This window comes from Desmodus rotundus, chromosome 11, assembly GCF_022682495.2.
Source record: "Desmodus rotundus isolate HL8 chromosome 11, HLdesRot8A.1, whole genome shotgun sequence".
Lineage (NCBI taxonomy): Eukaryota > Metazoa > Chordata > Mammalia > Chiroptera > Phyllostomidae > Desmodus > Desmodus rotundus.
The window spans coordinates 24,366,580-24,394,222 of record NC_071397.1 but is presented as its reverse complement, the minus strand read 5'-3'; the positions used below and the strand labels follow the sequence as shown (position 1 = coordinate 24,394,222).

The window sequence follows — 27,643 nt, the reverse complement described above, 5'->3', positions numbered from 1 at the left end:
TCCAGTGTTAGTATCATTTAGTTGTCACTGCCTTAAATTATATCCATACAATATGTAGTTTAGGTTGGAAATAAATTTAGATTTGTATTAACAATAGACTCCATGTGCTTTGTATCTGAAGCAAAACCAGCGTATGAAACTGCAGTTACCCCCCAAACAAATTAGGGTTAATTACACACTTACAAACAGATTCACAGCACATTTCCTGTAAATACAAGTTCTGCGGTCTTACAATGATCAGTCAGTGTACCAAATTTTGAGAGTATCAAGTCTTCAGAAATATATCTATAAAGTGGGCGAAGCTGCAGTTTTTCATTGGTAGTTCTAAGTTCTAGCCTCTTCAGAACTAAATGATTTTTATCAACAGCCTATACTTTAACACAAAGAAATCACTTTTCCCCTCGTCTAATGCCTGACACATAGATAGCTATGCCTCTTATGTATGTTCTTGGCTGAGTAAAAAAACAATTTCTGAAGGTTATTAAAGCTTTAAAGAAGAAATTCTTTTACTACTGAATTTCAAGTCACACACACAAAATAGGTGAGAAATTCTTTTATCGTATTTAGAATCAAAATATCCCTTAAAATATTTACATTTTACAGTAAAAAGGATAGCAAAACACAAGATCATGTACAAGCTTAAGTATTCAAGTTTCTGAAGAGCCCAAAAAGAAAAGGAAAATAATGGCCTACCACAAAGCTGTAGTATATACGGTAATAAATGCCTTCAACGGGCGCAGATTAAAGCAGTGAATGTATTCCTTGGGATTCTGATTCTTGGTCAAAAACTGCTCAAGAAACTGATTAATATAATCTGATTATGAAGTCGCTTGCCTTTTTGTTGCTTCCCTACAGTTTCTTTAAAAACAGTGCAATTTAAAACAAACTTACAGAGCACACATTACTCTCAAATTAGTAATATAAAGAACATTCACTAGAGGCAGTAAATATATTCCATAGTTAACCATATTTACCAATTAAGGAATAAAACTAAAATTTCTAAGCCTTTATTGTATATTAATAAAACAAATCTTTGAATATACAGCAATGTAAAACTTTTAAAAATATTAAATTCCTATTACTAGAGACAGTTGGTACGAAGGAGGGATGATTCGCACTGGTACAGAGCACTCTGCACCAACACACGGAGTTTATGGTTCTGCAAACCACCACCATTAAAAATCTGAAAGGTGGCACAATCCTAGCAGGCAATCATAAAGTTCTAACGATACAACATTTAACATTTATTTAAATGTAATCTTGAAGCAGCCCGCAAATTTTACCTTTTGCTTTTAGCTCTGTCAGTGTGGTCCCTATCTTTGTGGTACCTATCTCTGTCCTTTTCTCCTTCTCTATGTTTACCCTTCTCTCGGTCTTTGTCCTTTTCATGGTCTTCATTTTTAGGTTTATCGGGTTTTTTGTCTACATTCCTACTATCTCTGCTTGCTTTTCCATCTGATCCTCGATCACCATGTGATAACCGTGCCCTCTCTTTATCTTTGTGCCCTTCCTCCCTGTTTTTTCTGTCTCTGTCCTTGTCCTGGGTTCTGTCTCTGCGTCTATGCCTTTCAGATTCTTGCTCCCATTCCTTTTCATGTCGGTCTCTTTTCAAGTGGTGTGAATCACTATAAAATCTCTGGCGATCCCCTTTGCCCCTGTTAAATGGCCTATCCAGTTGCTGTTGGTCTTGTCTACCCCAAGGGTCACTATGGCGCCTTTCTGGCCTTCGAATGTCTTTAACCTGGTAAAAATTTTGTGGGCCTATATACCTTGATGTTTGTGAAAGGGGACCCATCATACGTTGAGGCTGGCCTGTCAGATGAACAACAGGGGGCCAGGGAACCATGGGATTTTGAGCAAAGCCAAAACCTGGAGGGGGAAGTAGTGGGGGAGGCAAATGTGGTGGAAATCCGAACATGCTTTGTGGGGGGAAATTAGGAGGCCCTGGAAATGGAAATCCAGGGGGGTTAGACTTGAGATGCTGAAGGTTGGGTTGCTGCGGCCTCATGGGTGGAAAGTTTGCACTTGTTCTGGGACTGGTGCTTCTAGAAGTAAAGTTGACGCTTTTATTAGAAGGAAATTCCGACTGACTTGTGTTTCCCACTTCAAAATGAGATGTTGCTGCTGATCCTCTTCGAAATGGGTGCACAGTTTCGATATTTTGCATCAAAATATTGTCCTCTAAGGGTTTTTCTTGTTCTGTTTGAGAAGTGTGTACGTCTTCTACTGATGCTGAGTTTTGTGCAACCCCTGAACTATCACTCTGCTGAACACTTGAGTTTTTCTCTGCAGGAGACAACTTTTCCTCTGTATTGGTTTGTTCTGTCAAGTGCTCCTTTTGTGACAGACCAGGCAAGGTGTGCTTTTCTCCATTTCCGCAACTATCTCCATCTTTGCTTTCTGCAGCCGTTACCTGCTGACTTCGTCCTGCTGCTTGCCTAGGATCCCTTTTCAGATTGATAAACTGTGGGGACCTTGCCGTACTAGCAACAAGGTTTTCACTGCAACTCACATTACCATCTGTGTTTCCTTTTCCTACATTCGACCTGCATGGAGAACTAGTACTTGAAGTCTGATTATCTTCCAAATTATTCTCTTGATCTTGCAGCAGCTGTCTTTTTAATGTTCTCTCTTTACTCTCCACAGTTTCCTCTTGTTTTGACTGAATTGATAAATTTGTTAGGAATGCTTCTGTGGAAACATCTGGCGGTTTACCTCTGAGACTAAGACTGGTCAAAGGTCCAGGAGAAATGGAGGAGGGCCCCATTACTGAGGTTTCTTCTCCTACTAGTCCTGAATTACCTGTAGATTCTGCAGTATTATCTCCTTTAACCTTTGACTCCTTAGCTTCACCATCAGTTGCTTCCACTTTATCTATTTTCTCTGCTTTGGGGTTGGCTTGCTCATTTATAAATGGAATTTCTTTAAGAGTGTTTTGTTCTTGCACTGACTGAGCCTGTTCGTATACTTGATCAGTGGTGCCCAAAAGGCTCTGAAGTATATCGTCCACAGGAAGAGGTTTATTTGCTAATTCCATAGTGGAAGGCTGATTTTCCCAGCCAATCAGTACCCCAGGAAGAAATCTTAAAGGTTTTGGTGGTTCCTGCTTGGTGACTTCTACTAAAGGTTCCATTACTGTTGGAATGTCTTCCTGCAGAGCTGGCTGAGGCTTATTTCTCTGCTTGTGTAGTACAGTTGTAAAAGAATTAAAAAAGTCATTTTCTTCCTCTGGGGCTTCCTCTGTGGAAACTTCTATTTTACTTTTTTTATCAGGTGGCAATGCTACTGGTACACTTTCAGAGGTCTCAGCAGTATGACTGGCACTGGTACTAGCACTGTGTTGCCGCTTCAGTTTTTGACGAATAATTAAGCCCAACAACAGATTAGGTCTATGCAGTTCAAGCCCTGTATAAAACCAAAACCATAAATTAAGTCACTTTCAATAATTAAAATAAAGGGTAAATTTTTGCACCCTGGCCAGATGGCTCAGTTAGATGGAACGTCATCCCACACACTAAAAGGTTGTGGGTTCAATTCCTGTTCAGGGCACATACCTAAGGTTGCAGGTTCGATCCCCAGTTGGGCACATATGGGAGGCAACCAACAGATGTTTCTCTCTCCCCCTTCCTCTCTCTCTAAAATCAGTAAACATATCCTTGGGCCCTGGCTGGTGTGGCTCAGTGGGTTGAGCACCGGGGCTGTGAATTGACAGGTCACCAGTTTGATCCCTGGTCAGGCCACATGCCTGTGTTGCAGGCCAGGTCCCCAGATGAAAGTGTTCAAGAAGCAATGGATCAATGTTTCTCTTGCATATCAATGTTTCTCTCCCTCTCCTGCTCCCTCCTTTCCCCTCTCTCTAAAAAAATTAAAAATCTTAGAAAAGAATTGTTTTTAAAGAAGCAGGGCAAAGGAGGATAAAGGGGAGGAAAAACTGGGACAACTGTAATAGCACAATCAATAAAATATACTTTAAAATTTAAAAAAAAAACATTATCTTTGGGTGAGGATTTAAAAAACAAAACACACATATTTAAAAAGGGGTTGGGGGAGTAAATTTCTGCATCTAGCTTAATGGGTGCCTTTCCCTGTCAAGTCAGCTCTAGAGGCCTGGATCCCTCCCCAAAAAAAGCACAGTCAGTCTCTTCACTCTGTTCCCACCTCCCACTTTGTTTTATTCACACTGTTACGTTATTAAAATGTATACCTACCAGGTCCATCAAAAGGCACAAGAGGGTGTGGTATTTTATCCGTGGCACCCAAAGGAATAAGGTACATATCTTTAACCTGCTTCATGTTGTTGGCAGCTACTCCATAGCGCTTTCTGCTACTGAAGTATGCAAACAGCAAAGTATAAGAAATTTGATCTTCTTCAGTCACAGGTGTGAAGCGAACCACACAAATTTCCTGTTGAAAAAAAAAATCGTTCAAAATAATAACTTAAACAATAACTTGGTTTTAAATACCATTTCTCAACTAGTAATATTCTATTGAATTTTATAATAATGGTTATCAAATAACATTGTTTACCAACTTAAATGCAAATACTACTAAAAAGAAACAACTTTTTGGAAAAGATCTTTGCTGACCCATTGATGGATTTACCTGAAGGTGTCTCATAAGAAACTGAGTCCCAAGGTAATTACTGTGTTCAAGGTAACATACTTTTCAGTGGCAGAGAATATATTTAAACACAAGTTTCCTGATATCTGTATTATACCTTTATTTCCAACTTTACAACCTCTGCAGAGGGTTGCCTGTGTTCTCATCGTACTGCAAATCAATAGCATCCACCACAACCACCTTTTCCATGTATACACACACACATCTACTGAAAACCCAATCTTCAGGCACTGAATTTAGGAATAAAGGAGCTGGGTGAAAAGACCTCAAATATACACAGGCCGTATATTCTGTAAAGTCATTTGGCTTACTCAGGAACTAATTTCCTTGCCTCTGTGTTCTTGGCTTTGTTTCAGAGAAAAAAAGAGTGTCCCAATTTGGTATTAATTTGGTAGTGTAAAAAAAAAAAAAAAAAGGTTTTTTTCCATGAATGTACCAAAATGTTTCAAAATGGGGAGAGCTAGACCTGCTGCAAAGCTGAAACTGATGCAAGATCCTACAGAAAACATGTGAATGAGCAGAACTATATATGGCTCTACTTCTTATAAAAGGTTCTATCATCTAGAGTCTAGACTATCCTCTTTCAGAGGTAACGACTATTACAATGTTTCAGTCAGTGTATATCATGAAAGCATGATATAAAGTGTGTGGCAGTTAAATATGGATAGGTCAGAAGTCATTCCTAAAATGCCTAAGAGTAATAACACCGCCCGGTACTTGCCCATGGCTTCTGCTGTCATGAAAAAGTGACAGCAGAAAGATGTAGCTAACATTTTTAGTGCGTGATTCAAAGTTTACATGTATTCTATCAGTTTAAATTCTAAAATCTATATTGGAAAAAATATCCTTTTCAGCTTAAAATTATCCATTTTGGATTACTTCTAGTCTTATTATAGGCTTCTTATTTTAAGAAAGATAAAAAATTGCTTATTTGAGATTTATTTATTAAATGTGTATAACATACTGGCAATTATCCTTGAAGGGAGAAATAATTTCTTCTAATAACTAATTGTTCCTGTGTAGTAGTGTTCTATGACTTAAAGAAATAATAGAAAATATAAAAAAAGAAATATTGTTGTCATACAGGCTAGCAATTATCTCCCAGTATCTATTCCCCTCTCTTCCTCCTATTACAAAAAGAAGTCCTTAACTTTAGCTGGGCACACAGCCATCCAATACATTATATTTTCAGAGATTACATTTCCCAGCCTTCTTAGCAGCTATATACGGCTATGTGAGACTAAATCTTACAAATGGAAGCAAGAGGAACTGAAAATAATAACTGCAATTTCTAGCCCCGGGTAGTGTGGCTCAGTAGGTTGGAGCATCGCTCCATATACCAAAAGGTTGGAGGTTCAATTCCTGGTCAAGGAACATACCTAGGTTGTTGGTTTGATCCCTGGTCAGGGCACATATCGGAGGCAACAAATCAATGTTTCTCTCTCTTTCTCTCTCTCTCAAATCAATAAACATATTTTAAAAAAATAACTGCAATTTCTAGGTCTTGCTTTTAAAATAAATGGACAGGCATTCTTCATTTTTCTCCACTTAATACTGGTAAGTCAGCTCTGACTATGTTTGACTGAAAAGAACAACATTCTGAGAACCAATAAAATAACAAGACAAAAGAGGCTGGACCCTGAATGATTTGTAGAACCACAGCTGCCAAACCACTGTAAATGAATGACCTCCCTAACATAATAAAAAATGAAACATCGTATTTTTTTTGAGTCATTACATTTTAGAGCCTCCCTGTTGCAGCAGCTTAGTCTATACGCTAATTTAAACAAATGTCTATAATCAAAGCAAGACAAAAATTCCAGGATGAGTCTCAATATTTACTTTAAAACATTTCTTTCAAAACACTGAAGAAGTCACTGAGAAAGCATGCCAGGAGGAAAAAAGAAATCCACAAAAGGGGTGGTAGGCTGTTTTGAGCTTTAGCAAATGGCTCGGTTCAGTTTCACCAGGTATATTAGTTAGACATAGAATTTGTTTCGGTTCCCTCCCTAAAAGACCTTGCATAAGAACTCTTAGTTTTATATTTCAAATATTCTGTCAAACTGGTATAATTAAAAAGTTTTCCTTACCTTGGTTCCTGATGCTTTAATTTTTTCCACATAATCCCAAACAGTCTGAGGTGATATCCTGCCACCTACTTGAATACTATCTGGTAGATCCTGTGGTTAAAAAAAAAAAAAAAAAGATGATGATCAATGTATACAAATCATTATAGGGTCTTCTGGCCAAGATGGAAGCATAGGTATCTACCTATGCCTATTGACATAGGTATCTACACTGTGCCTCCTTGCACGACCAAAAGAACAACAACAATTTTAAAAACAAAAAATAACCAGAACTGCCAGAAAATCAAACTGTATAGAAGTCCAACAACCAAAGAGATAAAGAAGACACATTCATCCAGACCGGTCAGAAGGGTGGAGAGGAATAAGGGCAAGGCAGCGGCTGGAGGACCAGGGCAGGTGAGGTGGCGGATGGCAGCTAGCAGACCCAGCGGTCCCACATTTGCATGTGGATAAGCCCAGAGGAACAACTGGAGAGGAAGACAGACTGCGCAACCCAGGGTTTCAGCACAGGAAAATAAAGCCTCAACCCCTGACTACAGTGGAAACATGTGGGGGTTGCATCAGCAAGAGAAACTCCCAGCCTCACAGGAGAGTTCATTGGAGAGACCCACAGGGTCCTAAAACCTACACAAAACCACCCACCTGGGTATCAGCACCAGAAGTGCCCAATTTGTTTGTGCATAGCATAAGTGACTGAAAGCCTGCCAAGAGCCAATCAAGTGGCACTGCTTCTTCTCTGACCCCTTCCCCACAGACAGTGCCACAACACAGCGACGTGGGTTGCCCAGCCCCAGTGAACACCTAAGGCTCCACCCCTTACTATGTAATAGGCACACCGAGACAAAAAAGTATGGCCCAAGTGAAAAAACAGACTAAAGCTCCAAAAATGAAACTAAGTGATGAAGAGATAGCCAACCTATCAGATGTAGACTTCAAAACAGTGCTAATCGGGATGCCAGAGAAATGTCAGAGTATGGGTGCAAAATAGAGGAGTAAGTGAAGGCTATGCAAAGTGAAATAAAGGAAAATGTACAGGGAACCAACAGTAAAGGGAAGGAAACTGGGACTCAAATCAACAATTTGGACCAGAAGGAAGAAATAAACATTCAACCAGAACAGAATTGAAGAAACAAGAATTCAAAAAAATGAGAAGAGGCTTAGCAATCTCTGGGACAACTTTAAAAGTTCCAACATCCGAATCATAGGGGTGCCAGAAGAATAAAAGAAATTGAAAATTTATTTGAAAACATAATGAAGAACTTCCCTATCTGGCAAAGGAAATAAGACTACCAGGAAGTCCAGGCAGCTCAGAGAGTCCCAAAGAAGTGGGACTCACCAAGGCACATCATAATTACATTAGTCAAGACAAGATTAAAGATAAGGAGAGACTCTTAAAAGCAGCAATAGAAAAGGAGACAGTTACCTATAAAGGAGTTCCCATAATGCTATCAGCTGATTTCTCAAAAGAAACCTTACAGGCAAGAAGGGGCTAGAAAGAACTATTCAAAGTCATGAAAGGCAAGGACCTACATCCAAGATTATTCTATCCAGCAAAGCTATCATTTAGAATGAAAGAGCAGATAAAGTGCTTCCCAGATAAGGTCAAGTTAAAGGAGTTCATCATCACCAAGCCCTTATTATATGAAATGTTAAAGGGACTTATCTAAGAAAAAGAAGATGATCAAAAATATGAACATTAAAATGAAAACAAACTCACAACTATCAACAACTGAACCTAAAACACAAAAACAAAAACAAACTAAGCAAACAATGAGAACAGGAACAGAATCACAGAAATGGAGATCACATGGAGGGTTATCGGCAGGGAAGGGAAGGGGACAGAATGGGGGAAAAGGTTCAGGGAATAAGAAACATAAATGGTAGGTACAAAATAGACAGGGGGAGGTTAAGAATAGTAGGGGAAATGGAGAAGCCAAAGAACCTATATGTACGACCCATGAACATGAGCTAAGGTGGGCGAATGCTGGTGGGAGGGCAGGGTGCAGAGCAGAGGGAAATAAAGGGGAGGAAAAAAAATAGGACAACTCTAATAGCATAATCAATAAATATATTTCTATAAAAGATCATTATAGCCCTGGCTGGTTTGGCTTAGTGGACTGAGTGCCAACCTGCAAACCAAAGGGTTGCTGATTCAATTCCTAGTCAGGGCACATGCCTGGGTTGCAGGCCAGGTCCCCAGTGGGGAGGCATGTAAGAGGCAACCACACATAGATGCTTCTCTCCCTCTCTCTCTCTTCCCTGCAGTCTAAAAACAAATAAATAAATAATCTTAAAAAAAAACCATAATAATACATTTCATACAAATTTGGCTCTATGACTAATATGAAATGTTATTGCAAAGTAAATTAAAAGATTATGAAATACATCATCAGAGACCGTAAGAATGCAGAGACAGCAATTAGGCTTTACCTCAAATGCCAATTCCAACTGACTATGTGGATGCCCAAAAACAGTTAAGAAACAAAATCAGGTCATGTTCATTATCAGCAGGAAAGATAGGCACAGGTAAGAGAAGTAGTTGCAGGCCCAACACACTGACAATCCAGGAAAAATGCTGCAGATTTCAGAATATCAGAGGAGACCATTCTTCCCCTCCCACAACCATGGTTGATAGTGGGCAGGAGTATGCCTTAATCATTAATAGCTGTTTTTGGAGTTTAAGTTTGATTATAGGGTACATTTTGCACAGAAAAGATAATTGTAGTAATATAAGGTTCTTTTTTTTTTTAAGGCACAATTTTTCTGAAAACAATGATTACAAATAAAATCAAGTGCAATTAAGAATATTTAAAACTTAAATCACTATAATTCTGTTTTCCATAAAGACTCAAAAACCATAAGCAGTATAATTAATTGACATTAAATTCAATTAAGTTTATTTAAATTATTAATTTCTTTTAAATAGTTTATTTGAGGTTCTGGTCCCAACCACAAAAAAGTACGTGGAAAGCAAAAGTAGAATTCTGGAAAGCAATCACATAGAAACGGGTTCAGGAAGAATAACAGTTTTGTTTAAAATCAAAGAGGTTCCATAGTTTAGGACTCAATCCTCCATTTAAAAGAAGAGTGATGTTCACCATGGACTAATCAGCAACTAAGTTTCTAAACAGATCTGTTTAAAACGAAGAGCATCATGGGTCTATTTAATCCTTCTCTGATAAAACAGACATTTCTAAAATATTATTTTTTAAGCAAACAATATGTAAAAGTAATAATTAGATTGTTTATTTAAAAAAACACAATTGCTAAAACAAACTGGTCAATATCAGATAAGCAACTTTACATTTAAACTAATTTCAGTCTAATACCAGGAAAAGTAAAATTTATGTTAGTCTTAAAAATATATATATACATAATGATGTATGATTTAGGCTCTCTAAAATAATGAAAATCTTTTTTTAAACTTTTGCCTTTATTGTCAGTGGACTGAGAATAAATGCAAAAGGCTAATGTTAGATATGAACATGATTAATAGCAAAATATAATCTCAACACAAATACAGCACACGAGTACTGACATGTTTTCCTTCTGCATAAACAGTAAAAATACAACCTTTCAGTGTTCAAACGACATCATACTTTCTCATTTATACTTCAAAAAATGTCATACTTTCTCGTTTAGCATAATACTATAATACTACAGCTGTTTATTTTCCATAAACAGTTCCTGACTATTACCTCAGATATAAAACCAACCGAGGGCACTACTACAGCAACTATGGTCACTGGCCTCATGAAAGTGTCAACTAGTGTAAAGTTTCAACAATAGTCTGAATCTTGTTCACAGAAATAGGCAGGTGAGGATTGTAGTTGTGAAGTTGAGAAAACAAGTAGAAGGAAAATTAGAAGGCTTGTTAACAATGAAAAATCTTCTTGAAAGCTGTAATATTTAAACAAAAACTTAGATATATCTAACGTGGTTTTAACACTTTCAGAGCACAGTTTTCTGTAGTTCTAAAATCCTATTCAGGAACTCATAATTCCATTAATTGAATGGTTTAAGTATCATTGTCAATAAATATTTTTATTATGAATGAAAATAACATATCATTATGACTATCTAATATTTTTATTATTTTATTACGTGTTGTTTCCTTACCTACTGCTCTCAAAAATGCATATGTCAAGAAAGGCAGAAAAGGGCGAAAAAGTTCACTTACCTCCGTCAGGTACTCGGCAGAACCAGACACCGGGTAGGCTTTGGTAACAAATTTTGCCACAGAAGGCATGTTGATAAAACCTTTCCAGATGAAATTCAATCGAGCTAGGAATGTAGACTCAACCTCAACCGTTCCAGGCATCTCTGGTCTAAAAAATGACATTAAGAAGTTTTCAGCCTAAAGATATGCTCATGAATAAATGCATTTTCTAATTAGTCATCAATTATTTCTATTTTACCATGTCAAGAGGGCCAAAATAGGTAAAGGCTACTGATTAAAGAGTTTATATTTTCACTTTATAAAAATATACTCATATTTATAGTCATGCTTTACAATGTCATTCTTTGTGGTTGGCTTAGTTCGATTCATGTCCAGAAGTGAAAACAATTTTTCTTTAATGACCTTTCTCCTGCCTTTTGGAACGAACATAATAAAGGGGGTTTTACAGTCAAGTCCCCACACATTCAAATCTCTAAATTAACTTTCCCTGTCTTGTTCTTTTATCTCAATCAGTTTAGAGCACAGGGGTGTAAAATCACTTTCTCAAAAGAAAGGTTCCCATAGAAATGTCACTTTTCTGTTTTTGAAAACTTCAAAGTATAAGTTGGCAAATATTTGTAATGATTACTATGGAAATTATGACCAAGAGAAAAATTACCGTGGAGCAGGAGAGAATGTGGACTTTGGAGACTCTTGTTTCTCTTCCTCAAAGAATTCAGAAGCCAAAATATTTGAGGTTGAAGACAATGCATCTGCTATACTTTCTGCTTCATTGTCTGAATGTTTACGAGATACTCCAACAACAACTTTCACCTTTTTTGGAGAAAGATCATCTACAGGTGGTGCCATCCGCCCTAAAGCCAGAACACACTGAAATAAGCTGTTTGTGTAAAATGAAATTTCTGTAACTTTGTTCACTTTACTTTCCAAAGTTATTCAATTTCCCTGACTGAAATGTTGAATAACCATACATTTCCTGGAGTAATTTTTAACCATCATCATTTCTCATACCAACTTATATTACACCTCTCTGATTGATGTGAAAAATTAGGAAAACAGGATGTTAAAGCAGCTCAGACAAGCTGAAATGGAAACACAATTAGAACCTGTAACAGGTTTCTTGATTCCCTAGCAAATTTTTAAAAACTAACCCAAATTCCAACAGTCAGAAGAACTTAAAGAGCTGTGTTAAAAAACTGTATCCTACTTGGTGTTATATATAGCAGTTCATGACATATAGGCACACTGCAATGCTACTTAGTTACTAAACATAAAAAAATTAGTAAAGTTTAGAAAGTGACATTGAGTTTATGCAATTGCATAAAGAAAAATTCACTGAAACATTCTGAAAAGTCAAGTCTGACAGAATTTAACCAATGTTTGTGCGTCCTGCCATTAAATTTACCAAACTGTTTCCATGAAAATGATTAAAATTGATAGAAATAACTAAGAGTAATTTTTAAGACTTTTCTCAAATAAAACAACTAAATGGGTGTACTTAAAAATACACCATGGACAGCTTTCTTTCAGGATAACAACGTCTGACCTTCAACTCTTTACCACTGTACAGACTGCAAAATATGTGAATACACTTAAATTTTGAGATGATATGATTATAGGAAAATTACATAATTTTAATACATTTCATCTAATCTCTAGTAACAATGATGAAAAGCAGCATATCAACTACTGCATACTACAACTACTGCATATAAAAGTGGAGGGCCACATCTCTAGTTTTAAAAATCATGTGATCCTCTACCTTTACCAATTAACTGAATATAAATGTAAACTCTTTCTTAACACATCACCTTTTTTTAGGCCCTAACTCCAGTCAGCCTCCAACATCTGTCATTATTACTAACTTAATTATCTCAAAGCCCCTACTTATTTCCACCTCCAATGCTACCACTCTAATTAAAATCTCTACTCCCACTATACTGTGTAAAGACCCATCTATTCTCCCTCCCTTCTCTACTGACTTCTTCCACTGTAATCTCTATACAAATTCAGAGATATCTTCAAAAAATTCTAATCTTAAATCATTGACCTGCTAAAAATCCTTCAGTCACTCTCCACTGCTCTTGAACAAAAGACCAAAATCTGGAGATCTAGGATGGCAGAGGACTAAGTGGAAGCTACACTAACCTCCTCCCAAGACCAATCTGGAATTACAACTAAATTGTAGAGAAATCATCTGGAAAAACCAATAGAACAATAGCTGGAGAGAAGCCTTATAACCGCAGACAGACAGAATAAACCTCTTCACCACAACATGACTGGTAGGGAGTAGGAAGGAGATGCAAGAGGACTGGCTGGGCTCCCACTGGCAGCAGCTGAAGTGCCAGAGGGAAATTCAGTGGCCGGGGCAGGGTCCCCCTGAGAAGTGTGGGATCTAAACCCAATGCTGGGCTCCCCAGCCTACAGCACCAGAGCTGGGGAAAAAAAAACAGAAAACATCCAGCTGTGAAAAGCAGCAGGGTTCTCTCTGCCAGGAAGAGATGGCTGGAGTCACAGAGAGCCTTTTAAAGGGCCAATGAAGAGTTTGCAGCCACTTACTCTGGGCTCCAACAAAGTGGGAACAGAGTGGACTAGAGACAGTAGAGGAGGGTCTGGGGATGAAAGGTTTGGGGAGAGAACTGAGGGAGCAGCCACCAGCATCCCGGCGCTGAGTCATCCCCCATACTACAAGAGCCATCTTGCTCAGGAAGGCCACTCCCTTCTAAGTGGCATCAGCTTAAGGGAAAGCAATAGCCCTGCCCCCAGGGGTTATTCTGCCCCAACCTGTGGTGCTTAAGCCTGACTGCTGAGTGCAGAGGGACCAGATAACAATGGAAGGAGACAGCCACAGACTGTGGATCACTGGTAGTCTCCAACAGGCTGCCTAGGACCAGACTGGAACACCATCTGACAAAACCAGGGGCAGATCCAGAAAGAGAAAATGGTGAGATGAATTCCACCGTGTTCTTCTTCATAATTTACGTTATTTTCTCTCCTGTATAGCTTTTTAACATTGATTTCTTGTCCTTCAAGTTTGTGCATATTAAGTCACTAGTTTTTACATTAGTTTATTTCAAATTTCATATTTTGCTCCTTCTTTTTCTTACTACATTTTTCCTTCTTCTTTCCTCTTCGTACTTTTGTTTTAAATTTTATTTTCTCTTGCTACAACTTGTTTCCATTCTATACTCTTTACTATTTCTGCCCACTCTAGCCAGTCGAAACTATTTTTCTTGTCATTAGTCACCTCACATTTTCCAATTCTTAAAATACTCTTATTCTCTCTACACCTTTATCAAATTTTGCTCATCAGTTGTTGCATTTTTCCAATTTTATTTCTGTATCTTCACTATTTTTGTATTTCAAATCTCAAATTTCACCATTTCCCTCTCCATTTTGCCTTCCTCCTGCCCTTTCTTTTTTTGTTTGAAATTTTCCCTGTCTTAGCCTGGTTTTCATTCCTCACTTTTAGTATTCCTTCTCTTTCTATCATCTTAAAATCACTTCTCTTTCCTCTAGACATCTCTTAAGATTTCTTACCTTTTTCCCCTCTTATTCCCCTCCCACCTATATTATTACTCTTTGCTCATTATTGTTGATAGTGCTCTGGTGGGTCTTTTTCTCCATGTGGTTCCTATTTTTTTTCTTCTCGACCTTTTTGCAAATTTTTTTTTAATTTCTGTTTAAACTGAATAATATACGCTTCCCTTCTATCACTCCATTCCACCTTCTTCCCTCTCTTTTTCATTTACAAGGTAAATCTTCTTTCTTTCTCTCTTCCCCATCCTTATTCCCTACTCTTATTGCTCCTCCCTCTACCCTCTCAAAATAATTTTTCTTTCAGTTAGTCATCTCATATTCCTTTTTCCTTTCTTGTAATAGCTTAATCTCTTAACACCTTTATTACTATATTTTACCATGTATAATGCACACTTTTTGGCCCAAATTATAGGGGAAAAATAAGAATGCTCATTATACATGAGTAGTCCTAATTATCTATATAAATGTTTTTAATTCTTTTATTTCTACTTATGCATTAAAAGTATAACTCTAGAAAGCAATAATGATATCCCTATGCAAAGTAATACCCAGGAAAATTATAATTGGTTTTGTTTCTAAATATAAATAAATAATTGAATTAAAAAATTAAAATGAAAGAATTTGTTCCTGTAAGTTTAGACCAAAAACATGGATGTACATTATATACACAGCAAAATATGGTAACACTGGCTCATTTGCTATTGATACCATGATTGCTTGTGGGGGCTAATTGTGAAGGTGTGGGTTTGTTTCCTGGGCTGTTCGGTTTTGTTCTAGCAGCACCTGTACAACAACATACAAGATGTGGTAGGCAGAGCGATTCTCAGCCAGCCGGCCAGAGGGAAGGACCCACCAAAGAATGACCCAACAACAACCAAAACCCAATTACAACCAGAGAGCCCACATAAATGACATAAAGGGCAGCCCAAGAACCTGAAGTTCAAGAGATCAAGGAGACTGCACCACTGAATGCCACAGGTTTCCTACCACAGAAATCACATCATGAAGACACGGAGTCAAAGCAGATCAATCTAAGCAGCAGAAATAAACAAAAACAGTCACCTTAAACAGGGAGACAAAGAAACAACCCCCAATTAAAAGGAAAGGAGTAATCTACAGAAAGAGTGATAATTGAAACTGAGGCACACAAACTATCAGACACTGAGTTTAAAGTAATGCTTATAAGGATGCTCAACGAGTGTGGTGAGAACTACAAAGAACTCCAGGGAAGCTGTAAGGAACTTACTGTAAACTACACCAGGATGAAAAAGGAGATAAAAACTATCAATAAGAGTCACAACGAAATGAAGAATACAATATGTAAAATAAAGAACACAATAGAAGGAATTAAAAGCAGGCTAGATTAAGCAGAGGATTGACAATGAGCTGGGAGACAAGGCAAAAAAAAAATTCCCAAAGCAAAAAAACAAAAAGACAAATGAAGGGGATTTAAGGGAGCTACAGGACATGAAATGTAATAGTATCTGTGTCATAGGAATACCAGAAGAAAAAGAGGAGCAAGTGTTAGAAAACCTGTTTGAAAAAGTATGGAAGAAAACTTCCCTAATTTGACGAGAGAAAAAGTGACACAAGTCCAGGAAAAACAGAGGGTCCCAATCAAGGTGAACCCAAGATGGGATTCATGCCAGGGATGCAAGGATGGTACAACACTCACAAATCAATAAACATATAACACCACATAAACAAAATGAAGGACAAAAACCACATGATCATATCAATAGATGCTGAAAAACAGTATGATAAAGTTCAGCACCCATTCATGATAAAAACCCTTAGCAAAGTGGGAATAGAGGGAGCATATATCAACATCATATATGAGAAAACTACAGCCAACATCTTAATCAACAGGCAAAAACTAAAAGCTTTCCCCCTAAGGTCAGAAACAAGACAAGGGTGTCTGCTTTCACCACTTTTATTCAACATGGTATTGGAACTTCTAGCCACAGCAACCAGATAAGAAAAAGAAATAAAAGGCATCCAAACTGGAAAGGAGGAAGAAAAACTGTCACTATTTGCAAACAACATGATAATGTACATAGAAAACCCTATAGGCTCCACCAAAACACTACCCGACCTAACATGTGAATTTGGCAAAACAGCGGGACACGAGTCACCATTCAGAAATCAAAAGCGTATCTGTACACCAACAATGTAATATTAGAAAGAGAAAGTAGGAAACAAATCCCATTTACTGTAGCAACAAGAAAAGTAAAGTACCTAGGAATAAACTTAACCAAGGAGGCAAAACACCTGTAACTCAGAAAACTACAGAACACTGAGGAAAGAAATTACAGAACATACAAATAAATGGAAGCATATACCTTGTTCATGGACTGGAAGAATTAACATCATTAAGAAGTCCATACTACCCAAAGAAATCTATAGATCCAGCCTATTAAAATACCAATGATATATTTCACAGATTTAGAACAAATATTTCAAAAACTTATGTGGAACCAAAACCAACCCTGAATAGCCTCAGCAATCTTGAGAAAGAAGAAAAAAGTGGGAGGGATCAGAATACCTGGTATCAAAATATACTGTAAGGCCACTGTAATCAAAACAGTCTGGTACTGACATAAGAACAGACACATAGATCAATGAAACAGAATAGGGAGACCAGAAATAAACTCATGTCTTTGTGGTCAATTAATAGTTGACAAAGGGGGCAGAAGCATAAAATGGAGTAAAAATAGCCTCTTCAACAAATGGTGTTGGGAGAACTGGAATGGCACATTAAAAAAAATGAAACTAGACCACCAATTTCCACCACACACAAAAATATACTCAAGATGGATAGAGGTCTTAAACATAAGCCATGCCACTATAAAAGTTCTAGAGGAAAATATAGGCAGTAAAATTTCAGATATCCCATGCAGCAATATTTTCGCAGATATATCTTCTAAGGCAAGGGAAATAGAGGAAAAAATAAACAAATGGGACTACATCAAAATAAAAAGCTTCTGCGTGGCTGAAGAAGACATCTTCAACATGAAAAGGGAATCAACAGTACGGGAAAACATTCGCCAATGATACCTCAGACAAGGGTTTGATCTCCAAAATATACAAAGAACTCATACAGCTCAACACCGGGAAAACAAAAAATCCAATTTAAAAATGGGCAAAGGACCTGAACAGACACTTGTCCAAGGAGGACATACAGGGGGCCCGTAAGCATATGAAAGGATGCTCAGCATCACTAGCTATCATAGAGATGCAAATTAAAACCACAATGAGATACCACTTCACACCAGTCAGAATGGCCATCATTAATAAATCAAGAAGCAACAAGTGCTGGCGAGGATGTGGAAAAAAAGAGAACCCTACTACATTGTTCATGGGAATACAGACTGCTGCAGCCACTGTGGAAAACAGTATGGAATTTCCTCAAAAAACTAAAGGTGGAACTGCCTTTCGATCTAGCGATTCCACTGCTAGGACTATATCCTAAGAATCCTGAAACACTAATTCAAAAGAACCTATGCACCCCATTGTTCATAGCAGTGTTATTCACAATAGCCAAATGCTGCGAACAGCCTGACCATCAGTAAATGAGTGGATCAAAAAACTGTGATACATTCATACAGTGGAATACTACATAGCAGAAAGAAAGAAGGAAATCCTACCTTTCACGATAGCATGGATGCAACTGGAGAGCATTATGCTAAGTGAAATAAACCAGGTGGCAAAAGACAAATACCATATGATCTCACCTGTAAGAGGAACCTAGTGAACAAAACAAACAAAGGAGCAAAATAGAACCAGAAACACAGAAACGAGGGACAGACTGACAGTGATCAGAGGGGAGGGGGAGGGGAAGAAGGGGGTAAAGAATAAGTGTCTAGTCTAGGAACATGTATAAATGTCCCATGGACAGCACAATAGAGTGGGGATTGACTGTGGGAGTGGCAGGATGTCAGGGGCAAGTGAGAGCAATGAGGGAAATTTGGGACAACTGTAACAGAATAAAAAATTAAAATACCAAAATCTTTGTGGCCTGCAAAACTAGATTTTTCAGCATTTTTTATCACGATCTCTAAAATACTTTATATTATAATCCATTTCTTACTTACATGAGTATGTGTCTGTGTGCATGTGTATTTACATTATGGATATGTGTATGCAAATATGTATGTATGTGTGTATTTTTGTTGTTATAAATAATTGGAACTAAAGTTTACAGAAAAAAATCTTATCTTTTTAAATGCAATTCACTGTGATATTTACTATTGTTTTTGTTTTTCCTTAAAATGTTAATCAGTAAGTAGATTTTATTTCTACTATTAAGTTACAGTTTGAAAAGCAATGGCTATAGTCCTGGCCAGGTAGTTTAGTTGGTTGAAGTGTCACCCCAAAAGCCAAGGTTGAATTTTTGATCACTAGTCAGGGCACAAACAAGAATCAACCAATGATTGCATAGATGGGTGGAGGACCGAATCAATGTTTTCTCTCTCTCTCTCTGAAATTAATAATTAGAGAAATTCCTCAGTGATGCCTTCTCTGACCACCCTATTTAAAGGTATGCCATGGAGATCCAATATGGCAACAGAGTAGGTGGCGATTACACTAACCTCCTCCCAGGACAAAAAATGAAATATAACTAAATTATAGAAAAATCATCCTGAATAAGTAACTAAACACTAGCTGGAGAGAAGCCTTATAACCAAAGAGAGACAAAAGAGACCATTTCACCAAAATGAGACAGATAAGAAGTGTGGAGGAGGTGTGGGCTACAGCTCAAGTGCCAAAGAAATATTTCAGCATCCAGGGGGAAGTGTGGCATCTAAACCCCAAGCTGGGCTCCCCAGGCTAGAGCACCAGAACAAGGAAAGAACACAAACAAAATCTGGCTGTGAAAAGCAGAGGGGTTTCTGTCGGACAGAGAGAGACAGCTTGAGACGCAGAGAGCCTCTTAAAGGGCCAAAATTTTGTTTGCAGTCACTTACCTGGGCTCCAGCAGAGGGAGGGCAGGACAGACTAGAGCCAAGTGAGGAGATATGGGGGCTGGTGGCTCTAGGAGAGAGCTGAAAAGCCAGCTGCCAGGGCCCTTTTGCTCAATTATTCCCCATACTGCATAAGCCATCTTTCTCCAGCAGAGCACTCCCCTCCATTGTGGCATCAGCCTTGGAAGAAGCAATAGCCCCACCTGCAGGAATCCCTCTTGCCCCACCCTGTTCATATTAAGCCACCAGGCTGTTGAGAAGTACAGATGGAGGCAATTTCAGTAATTAGGCCTAAGAGAAAGCCTGCAAACAAAAGACGGATCTCTGGGAGCTTTGAGACTTTTGCTGATCCTCCCCCGAACCTGATTTGAGCAAAAGTCAGATTTGGAACTCAACTTGGTTCTTTCTGCACACACTCAGGCCTAGAAGGAGCTACACACTGTGGATCACTGATAGCTCCAAACAGGTTGCCCAAAGCCAGTCACAGGCAGCATTTGACAGAGGTCTGCACCAGAGTCTTTGCAGAGCTACCTAATACATAGAAACAAACACAAAGAGGCAGCCAAAATGGGAAGGCAAAGAAACAGTCCCCAAATAAAAGAACAAGAGAAGATGAGCTAAATGAAATAAAGGCAAGCAACGTATCAAATACAGAGTTTAAAGTAATGATTATGAGGACGCTTAAAAAAAGCATAAACAAAGACAGAAACCATAAAAAGGACCAGTCAGAAATAAACAATGCAGTATCTGGATTAAATAAGAGATTAGAAGGAATAAACAGTAAGTGAGATGAAGCAGGGGACTGAATCAGCTATTTGGAAGACAAGGAAAAAAATACCCTAGCAGAGCAGCAAAGAGAAAAAAGAATTTAAAATAATAAAGAGAGTTTAAGGGACCCTTCAAACAACATGAAGCATAATAGCATCCACATCATGGGAATACCAGAGGGAGAAGAGAGGGAGCCAGGGATCAAGAACTTATTTGAAGAAATTATGACTGAAAACTTCCATAACATGTCAAAGAAAAAAATACACTGGGCCAGAAAGCACAGTCCCAAACAAGATGGACCCAACAGTACCAGAAGACACATCATAATTAGATGGCAAAGCTTAAAAACAAGGAGAGAATCTTAAAAGCCACAGAGAAAAGCAGTTAGTTACTTACAAGAGAGTTCCTGAGATCTGATTTCTCAATAGAAACATTTCGGGCCAGAAGGGATTGGCATAAAATATTCAATGTGTTGAAAAGTAGGACCTACAACCAAGGCTACATTAGCCAACGAGGCTATCATTTAAAATTGAAGGAGAAATAAAGAGCTTCCCAGACAAGAAAAAGCTAAAGGAGTTTGTTATCACCACATTGGTATTGCAACAAATGTTAAAGGACTTTCTTTAAGAAGAAGAAAAGAGACAGGGGAAAATAGTTAACAAATAAAATGGCCATAAATACGAATCTATCAATATTCACATTAAATGTAAATGGTTTAAATGCTCCAACCAAAAGATGGAGGGTAGCTGAATGGATAAGAAAACAAGACATATATATATATATATATATATGCGCATGCTGTCTGCAAGAGACCCACCTCAGAACTAAAATACGAACAGACCAAAAGTAAAGAGATGGAAAAAGATTACGCCATACACATGAAAAGAAAAAAAAGCTGGGGTATGAATACTTGTATCTGACAAAATAGACTTTAAAACCAAGGCTATAGTAAAAGAAAAGGGATACTACATAATGGTAAGGAAACAATGCAACTACAGAATATAACCGTAGTAAACATTTATGTACCAAACATGGGAGCACAAAAATATATAAAGCAAAACTTCATGAACATAAAGGGAGACTGGCAGAAATACAGTTAGAGTACGAGATTCTGATACCCCACTGGCTCCAATGGATAGATCTTCCACACAAAAAAATCGACAAGGAGATAGCAGCCTTAAATGACACACGAGGTCAAATAGATTATATTGATATCTTCACAGCATTTCATCCCAAAGCAGGAGAATATACACATGCTGTTCAATTGTACATAGAATATTTTCTAGGACAGACCACATGTTAGGGCATAAACGAGTCTCAATAAATTTAAGAGTAACATCATATCAAGCATCTTCTCTGACCATAATCGTATAAAACTAATAATTAATCACAAGGAAAAACAGAAAAATACACAAAGATATGGAAGCTAAATAACATGTTATTAAACAATGAATGGGTCAACAAAGAGATCAAGGAAGAAATCAAAAGATACTTTGAAACAAATAAAAATGAGAACGCAACAACTCAAAATCTGTGGGACACAGGGAAAACAATTCAATCAAAACCGGAAATTCATAGCACTATAGGTCTATCTCAAGAAACAAGGAAAAGCTCAATCTAACTTTACATTGAAAGGAACTTGATAAAGAACAAAAGCCCATAAAAAGGAAATAATAAAGATCACAGCAGAGATAAACAAAATAAGTCTAAAAAAATAATACAAAAGACCAATAAATCCATTAGTTCTTTAACCAGACTCATCAAGAAAAAGAGAGCAGACCCAAATAAATAAAATCAGAAATAAAAGAGGAGAAATAACAACTGACACACACACAAAAAAAAAGCATGAAAATATTACGAACAACTGTATGCCAACAAACTGGACAACCTAGATGAAATGGATAAGTACCTACAAACACACAATCTTACAAAACTAAATCAGGAAGAAAGCAGAGAATCTGAATAGACAGATTACACGTAGAGAAACTGATGCAGTAAACAAAAAACTCCCAACATACCTAAACATAATAAAGGCCATATATGACAATCCTACTGCCAGCATCATACTCAATGGGCAAAAATTACAGGTGTTCCCCTTAAGAGAGAAAACAAGACAGGAATGTCTCCTTTCACCTCTTATTCAACATAGTACTGGAAGTCCTGGCCACAGCAATCAGACAAAAAGAAATAAAAGGCATCCAAATTGGAAAGGAAGAGGTAAAACTGTCTTTAGTTGCAGATGACATGATACTGTACACAGAGAATCCCAAGCATCCCACCAAGAAACTACTAGAACTTATAAATGAATTCAGCAAAGTGGAAGGATACAACATTAGTACCAAGAAATCAGTTGTATTTTTATATGCTAATAACAAAAAAGAAAATTAAAAAAACAATCCAATTCACAATTGCTTGAAAAGAATAAAATACCTAGGAACAAAACCTAACCAAGGATGTAAAAGACCTGTACTAAGAAAATTATAAGATACTAAAGAAATTGAAGATACAAGTAAGTGGAAGCACATACCATGTTCATGGGTAGGCAGAATTAACACAACTTAAAATACACACACTACCCAGAGCAATCCATAGTATAGATTCAATGCAATTTATATCAAGATTCCAATGACATATTTCACAGAATTAGAACAAATATTTCAAAAATTTATTATGGAACCACAAAAGGCCCCACTTAGCAACAGCGATTCTGAGAAAGAGGAACAAAGTTGGAGGAATCATGCTTCCTAATATCAAACTGTACTATAAGGCCATAGTAATCAAAATAGCCTGGCATAAAAACAGACACAGAGAACAATGGAACAGAATAAGGAGCCCAGGAATAAACTTATACTTTTATTATCATTTATATTTGGCAGAGGAAGCAAGCACATAAACAGTAGGCTAAAGATATTTTAGTCAATAAATGGTGTTGGGAAAACTGGACACATACGTGCAGAAAAATAAAACTAGACCACTTTCTTATACCACACACAAGAATAAATTCAAAATGGATTAAAGACTTATATGTTAGACCCCAAACCATAAAAATCCTAGAAGAAAACATAAGCAGCAAAATCTCAGACATTACTTGCAGATATTATTTTCCAGGCAAGGGAAATAAAAGAAAAAATAAACAAATGGAATTACACTGAACTAAAAAGGTTTTGCACAACAAAGGAAAACATCATTAAAAAAAAAAAAGACAACTCACAGAATGGGAGAACACATTTGCCAATACATCTGGTAAGGTGTTAATACCCAAAATTTATAAAGAACTTAGAAAACTCAACATCAATAAAACCAACAATCCAATTAAAAATGGGCAAGGAACTGAATAGAACTTGTCCAAAAAGAACATACAGATGAACAACAGACGTATGAAAAGATGCTCAATGTTACTAATCACCAGAAAAATGTATATTAAAACCACAATGAGCCCTGGCTGGTGTGGCTCAGTGGATTGAGTGCTGGCCTGCAAGCCCAAGAGTCACTGGTTCAATTCCCGGTCAGGGCACATGCCTGGGTTGCGGGCCAGGTCCCTGGTTGGGGTGTGTGTGAGGCAACTGATCAATATATCTCTCACACATTGATGTTCCTCCCCGCACTTCCGATCTAAAAGTAAATAAAATCTTAAAGAAAAAAAGAATTAAAAAAACACAATGAGATACCATCTCACCTGTCAGAATGGCTATCATCAATAAATCAACAAACAACAAGTGGTAGTGAGAATGTGGAGAAAAGGAACTGTTTTGCACTGTTGGTGGTAAAGCAGACTGGTGTAGCCACTGTGAAAGTAGTATGGAGATACCTCAAAAAATTAAAAATGGAACTGCCTTATGACCCAGCAATTCCACTCCTGGGAATTTATCTGAAGGGGCCCAAGACACTAATTCGAAAGAATGTAAGCACCTCTATGTTCAATGCAGCGTTATTAACAATCACCAAGATTTGGAAGCAGCCCAAGGGTCCATCAGTAGATGAATGGATAAAACAACTATGGTCCACATATACAATAGACTACTACTCAGCTGTAAAAAAAAGTAGAAACTTTTACCCTTTACAACAGCATGGATGGACCCGGAGAACATTATGCTAAGTGAAGTAAGCCAGTCAAAGAAAGTCAAATGCTGAATGATTTCACACATATGTGGGATCTAATGAACAAACTGAACTAATAAGCAAAATAGAGACAAACTCATAGATAGAGAGCACACTGACAGCTCTGCTTGGGGGCAGGGCGGAGGAACCAAGCAAAAACGAAAAAGGACTCATGGACACTGACAACAATGTGGTGATGGGGGTTAGGGTGGGAGGGAAGGTTGGCAGTGGGAGAGGTTATAAAAGGGATAAATGGTAATGGAAAAACGCAATTAAAAAAAAAAAAAGATACACCTAAACAAAAATTAAATATTTTTAAATTAAAAGTAAAATAAATAAATGAAAAAAATTTAAGAGAAAGAAAAGCAATGGCTATAAGATACCATGAAATCTGATTTCTGAGTATCTCTTCAAACAAATCATGTGCCTCTCTCCCCCTTGAATTCAATTTAAACTCACTGCCATTCCCAGTCACTAGAATGGTCTTTTTCTCTCTGCATAGTTCTCAACCTTTGTGTCTCACCTTAAATGTAAATTCCTCAGCCAAACCCCCCTACCCCTGCAGTCTAGGTTAGGTTTTTCTGCTATCTAAATACATTTATATACTCTGGTTTCTCTTCAGAACGTACAAATCTTTCGCCTTTTTAAATACATTTATAACTGTAATTTTGTAACTCAAATTATCACCTGCCTGTCTTTCCCATTATACTACATTTTCTCTTAAAGCCTGGGTAACATCTGACTTTTTCACTACTATAGTCCCTATACCAGCAAAGTATCTGGCAAGGAGTAAGAACTCAATATTTATTAAATGAATGACCCAAGATAAGAATACTAGAGAAAAGATAGTTTCTGATTTGTTATATATAATAATACAATATGAATATTATATCACTCCTCTACTTAGAAATGACTGTACCATTCACCACTGCCCACAATTTTTGATGTCTAACAGTTATATTTTAGTCATTTGATCCTGGGGTAATAAGTTCAGATCTTATGTAACAGAATTGATTCTAGATAGTAAGTATACTATAGTATCAAATTACACATCACCCCTGAAGAACAGTCACAAAAAATGTGCTACTCTTCAAAGGGAACAGGCTCCACACCACCAATACTGGGAAAACAAAAACCTAATTAAATTACAAACACAAGTAAACCCTCTTTCCAAACGAAAGCAACATTACAGATAGAAAAATTTCCACTTACCTATGCAAATTTTGCAGTTAAGATCAAAAAGATGTTGTCTGTGTTGACTGGTGGTATCTTTAGACATGGAGTCAACCTCTTCTTTTTGTTTTTCAGATCCTTCGGTCTTTTCCAATGACTTATTACCTGCCTGTTCCTAACAGAAGTTAGAGTAAAAGTTAGTTTCAGCCAATAAAATTTGATCTCAATGATTAAAATCAACTTGTATTTCATATTGACACTTTTCCAAAATGACACTGTTCCATTTATAGGTTGTTTCTCACTATTTCATTAAAAAAATGACTGTTTGGCCCTGACTGGTAAGGCTCAGTGCATTGAGTGCCGGCCTGTGAACTGAAGGGTCGCCAGTTCGATTCCCATTCAGGGCACATGCCTGGGTTGCGGGCCAGGTCCCCAGTGGGGTGTGCATGGGAGGCAATCACACAGTGATGTTTCTCTCCCTCTTATTCTCCCTCCCTTTCCCTCTCTAAAAATAAATAAATAAAATCGTTTTTAAAAAATGAATGTTTAGATAGTGACTTAAAATAGAGCAAAACTTAAATATTCCTCTTTCTTCAATGCATCTAACAGATTTCATATATTTCTTCATTGATATTTAACAATAAGAAGGTGCACCAGCTCTCAAACTACAGTTAGCCTAAGAAGCACTCCCAGATTTTCAGGCCTACTACAGAATTCACTACACCACTGAGGATGCAGGAATACACATTTTAACAACTGCTTCACAGATGCCCATGATGCAGATAGCCTGTACACTACAGAGAGAAAAACAATACTTTAAACACTCCCAGAAAACCACTAAACTAAAAAAATAGGCTACTTTAAAATACATACATTTTTTAAAATTCTTCTATTAAGAACATTAAGTAAATAAACCTTTTCTGAATCTGCATGCTTTGAGCACTATCAAATACATTTTTATTATCTTTACCTGAATCTCCATGGCTGCATCCTGTTCTTTCATTGGAGCATCACTCTCGATTTCTATTTCACCTTTATGAGTTATTTTTGTGATTGGTCGTCTTTCCACTTCTCTCTGCTCTTTCTCAATCATCTCTATGGTCTAACAGGAAACATTTTATAAAGAAATACTTCACAATTAAAAATACCTATTTCTGCCCCAGTTGACGTAGCTCAGTGGATTGAGCGCAGGTTGCAAACCAAAGGGTCGCCGGTTCTATTCGCAGTCAGGGCAACCCAGTCATGCCTGGGTTGCAGGCCAGGTCCCCATCTGGGGGCATATGAGAGGAAACCATACATTGATGCTTCTCTCCCTCTCTTTCGCCTTCCCTTTCCCTCACTCTAAAAATAAATAAAGTCTTTAAAAAAAATAAAAACATCATCATGGTGATTTTTAATCTTTAGATAGTGTCTCAAGCAAACATCTACTGAGTACCTACCTACATATGCCAGAGACGATTTTCAATGCTGGGGGGTTTAAGTATCAGAACTTACGCCTCAGCCTTGAGAAGCTCACATGTACATTAACATGAGGCAACTGAAGTGCAATGTAATTTGTACAGTAATGAAACATGATATTTATATTTAAAATCTGCCTTCTGATTTAGTATTTTAGTAACTGCCACAGGGAAATGAAAATTAACTTCCACTTAGATTCCTAACTTGAAGTTCATTAACATCCCCCAAAACAATATGAACTTTACGCAAACACCAAAAATTATTGGATAACTCACAGCTGAAAAAGCTCAGCAACTAATTAAGTGTAGCAAGGACTAGTAAAAGGTAACTGAGAATGGATTGGCTTAAAGGTAAACATGGGTCTGGTCATTTACCTCTCCTTCGTAAAGTAAAAATCATTCTTTAAAGAAAAGAATCAGGGACATGATTTAAAGATAAAACAAGCTAACGTCCAATGCAGATGATACTTTCAGGCACAGTTTCAAAGAAGGTAGGCCTGTGAGTATTTAGAATACAAAGAATAACAAGAAGGAGACAATATTTTCAAAAGTAAAGTACAGGAGAAATTACACAGAGTGAGAGTGAAGAAATATGTAAATAAGTATAATATATCAAATCAAAGCCTCTGGCACTTCAAACTAGGTTTGGCAGAAGAACTACTTGGACACTTACTACCTAAAATGAAGGTATTGGAGAAAAGAATCAGGTAAATCACGTAGAGTTAATATGAACTATAAGTAACCAGTATTTTCTAG

At 37.3% G+C, this 27,643-nt stretch overlaps 1 protein-coding gene across 7 annotated transcripts in view; it reads right to left on the bottom strand.

Annotated features, from left to right (window-relative positions):
* Nucleotides 1-538: 538 nt before the first annotated feature.
* The window catches only part of PHF3 (PHD finger protein 3), an 83,983-nt gene continuing 56,878 nt past the window's right edge, over nucleotides 539-27,643 (bottom strand). For all 7 annotated transcript variants that reach the window (XM_071219672.1, XM_024576554.4, XM_053913511.2 and 4 more), the window contains 7 exons: nucleotides 26,401-26,532; nucleotides 25,470-25,605; nucleotides 11,546-11,741; nucleotides 10,888-11,035; nucleotides 6,711-6,800; nucleotides 4,209-4,404; nucleotides 539-3,405 (listed from right to left, as the gene is read on the bottom strand). In XM_071219672.1, coding sequence (XP_071075773.1) covers nucleotides 1,280-3,405; nucleotides 4,209-4,404; nucleotides 6,711-6,800; nucleotides 10,888-11,035; nucleotides 11,546-11,741; nucleotides 25,470-25,605; nucleotides 26,401-26,532 — 3,024 coding nt within the window. In that variant the 3' untranslated portion in view covers nucleotides 539-1,279. The remainder of the gene's footprint in view (nucleotides 3,406-4,208; nucleotides 4,405-6,710; nucleotides 6,801-10,887; nucleotides 11,036-11,545; nucleotides 11,742-25,469; nucleotides 25,606-26,400; nucleotides 26,533-27,643) is intronic.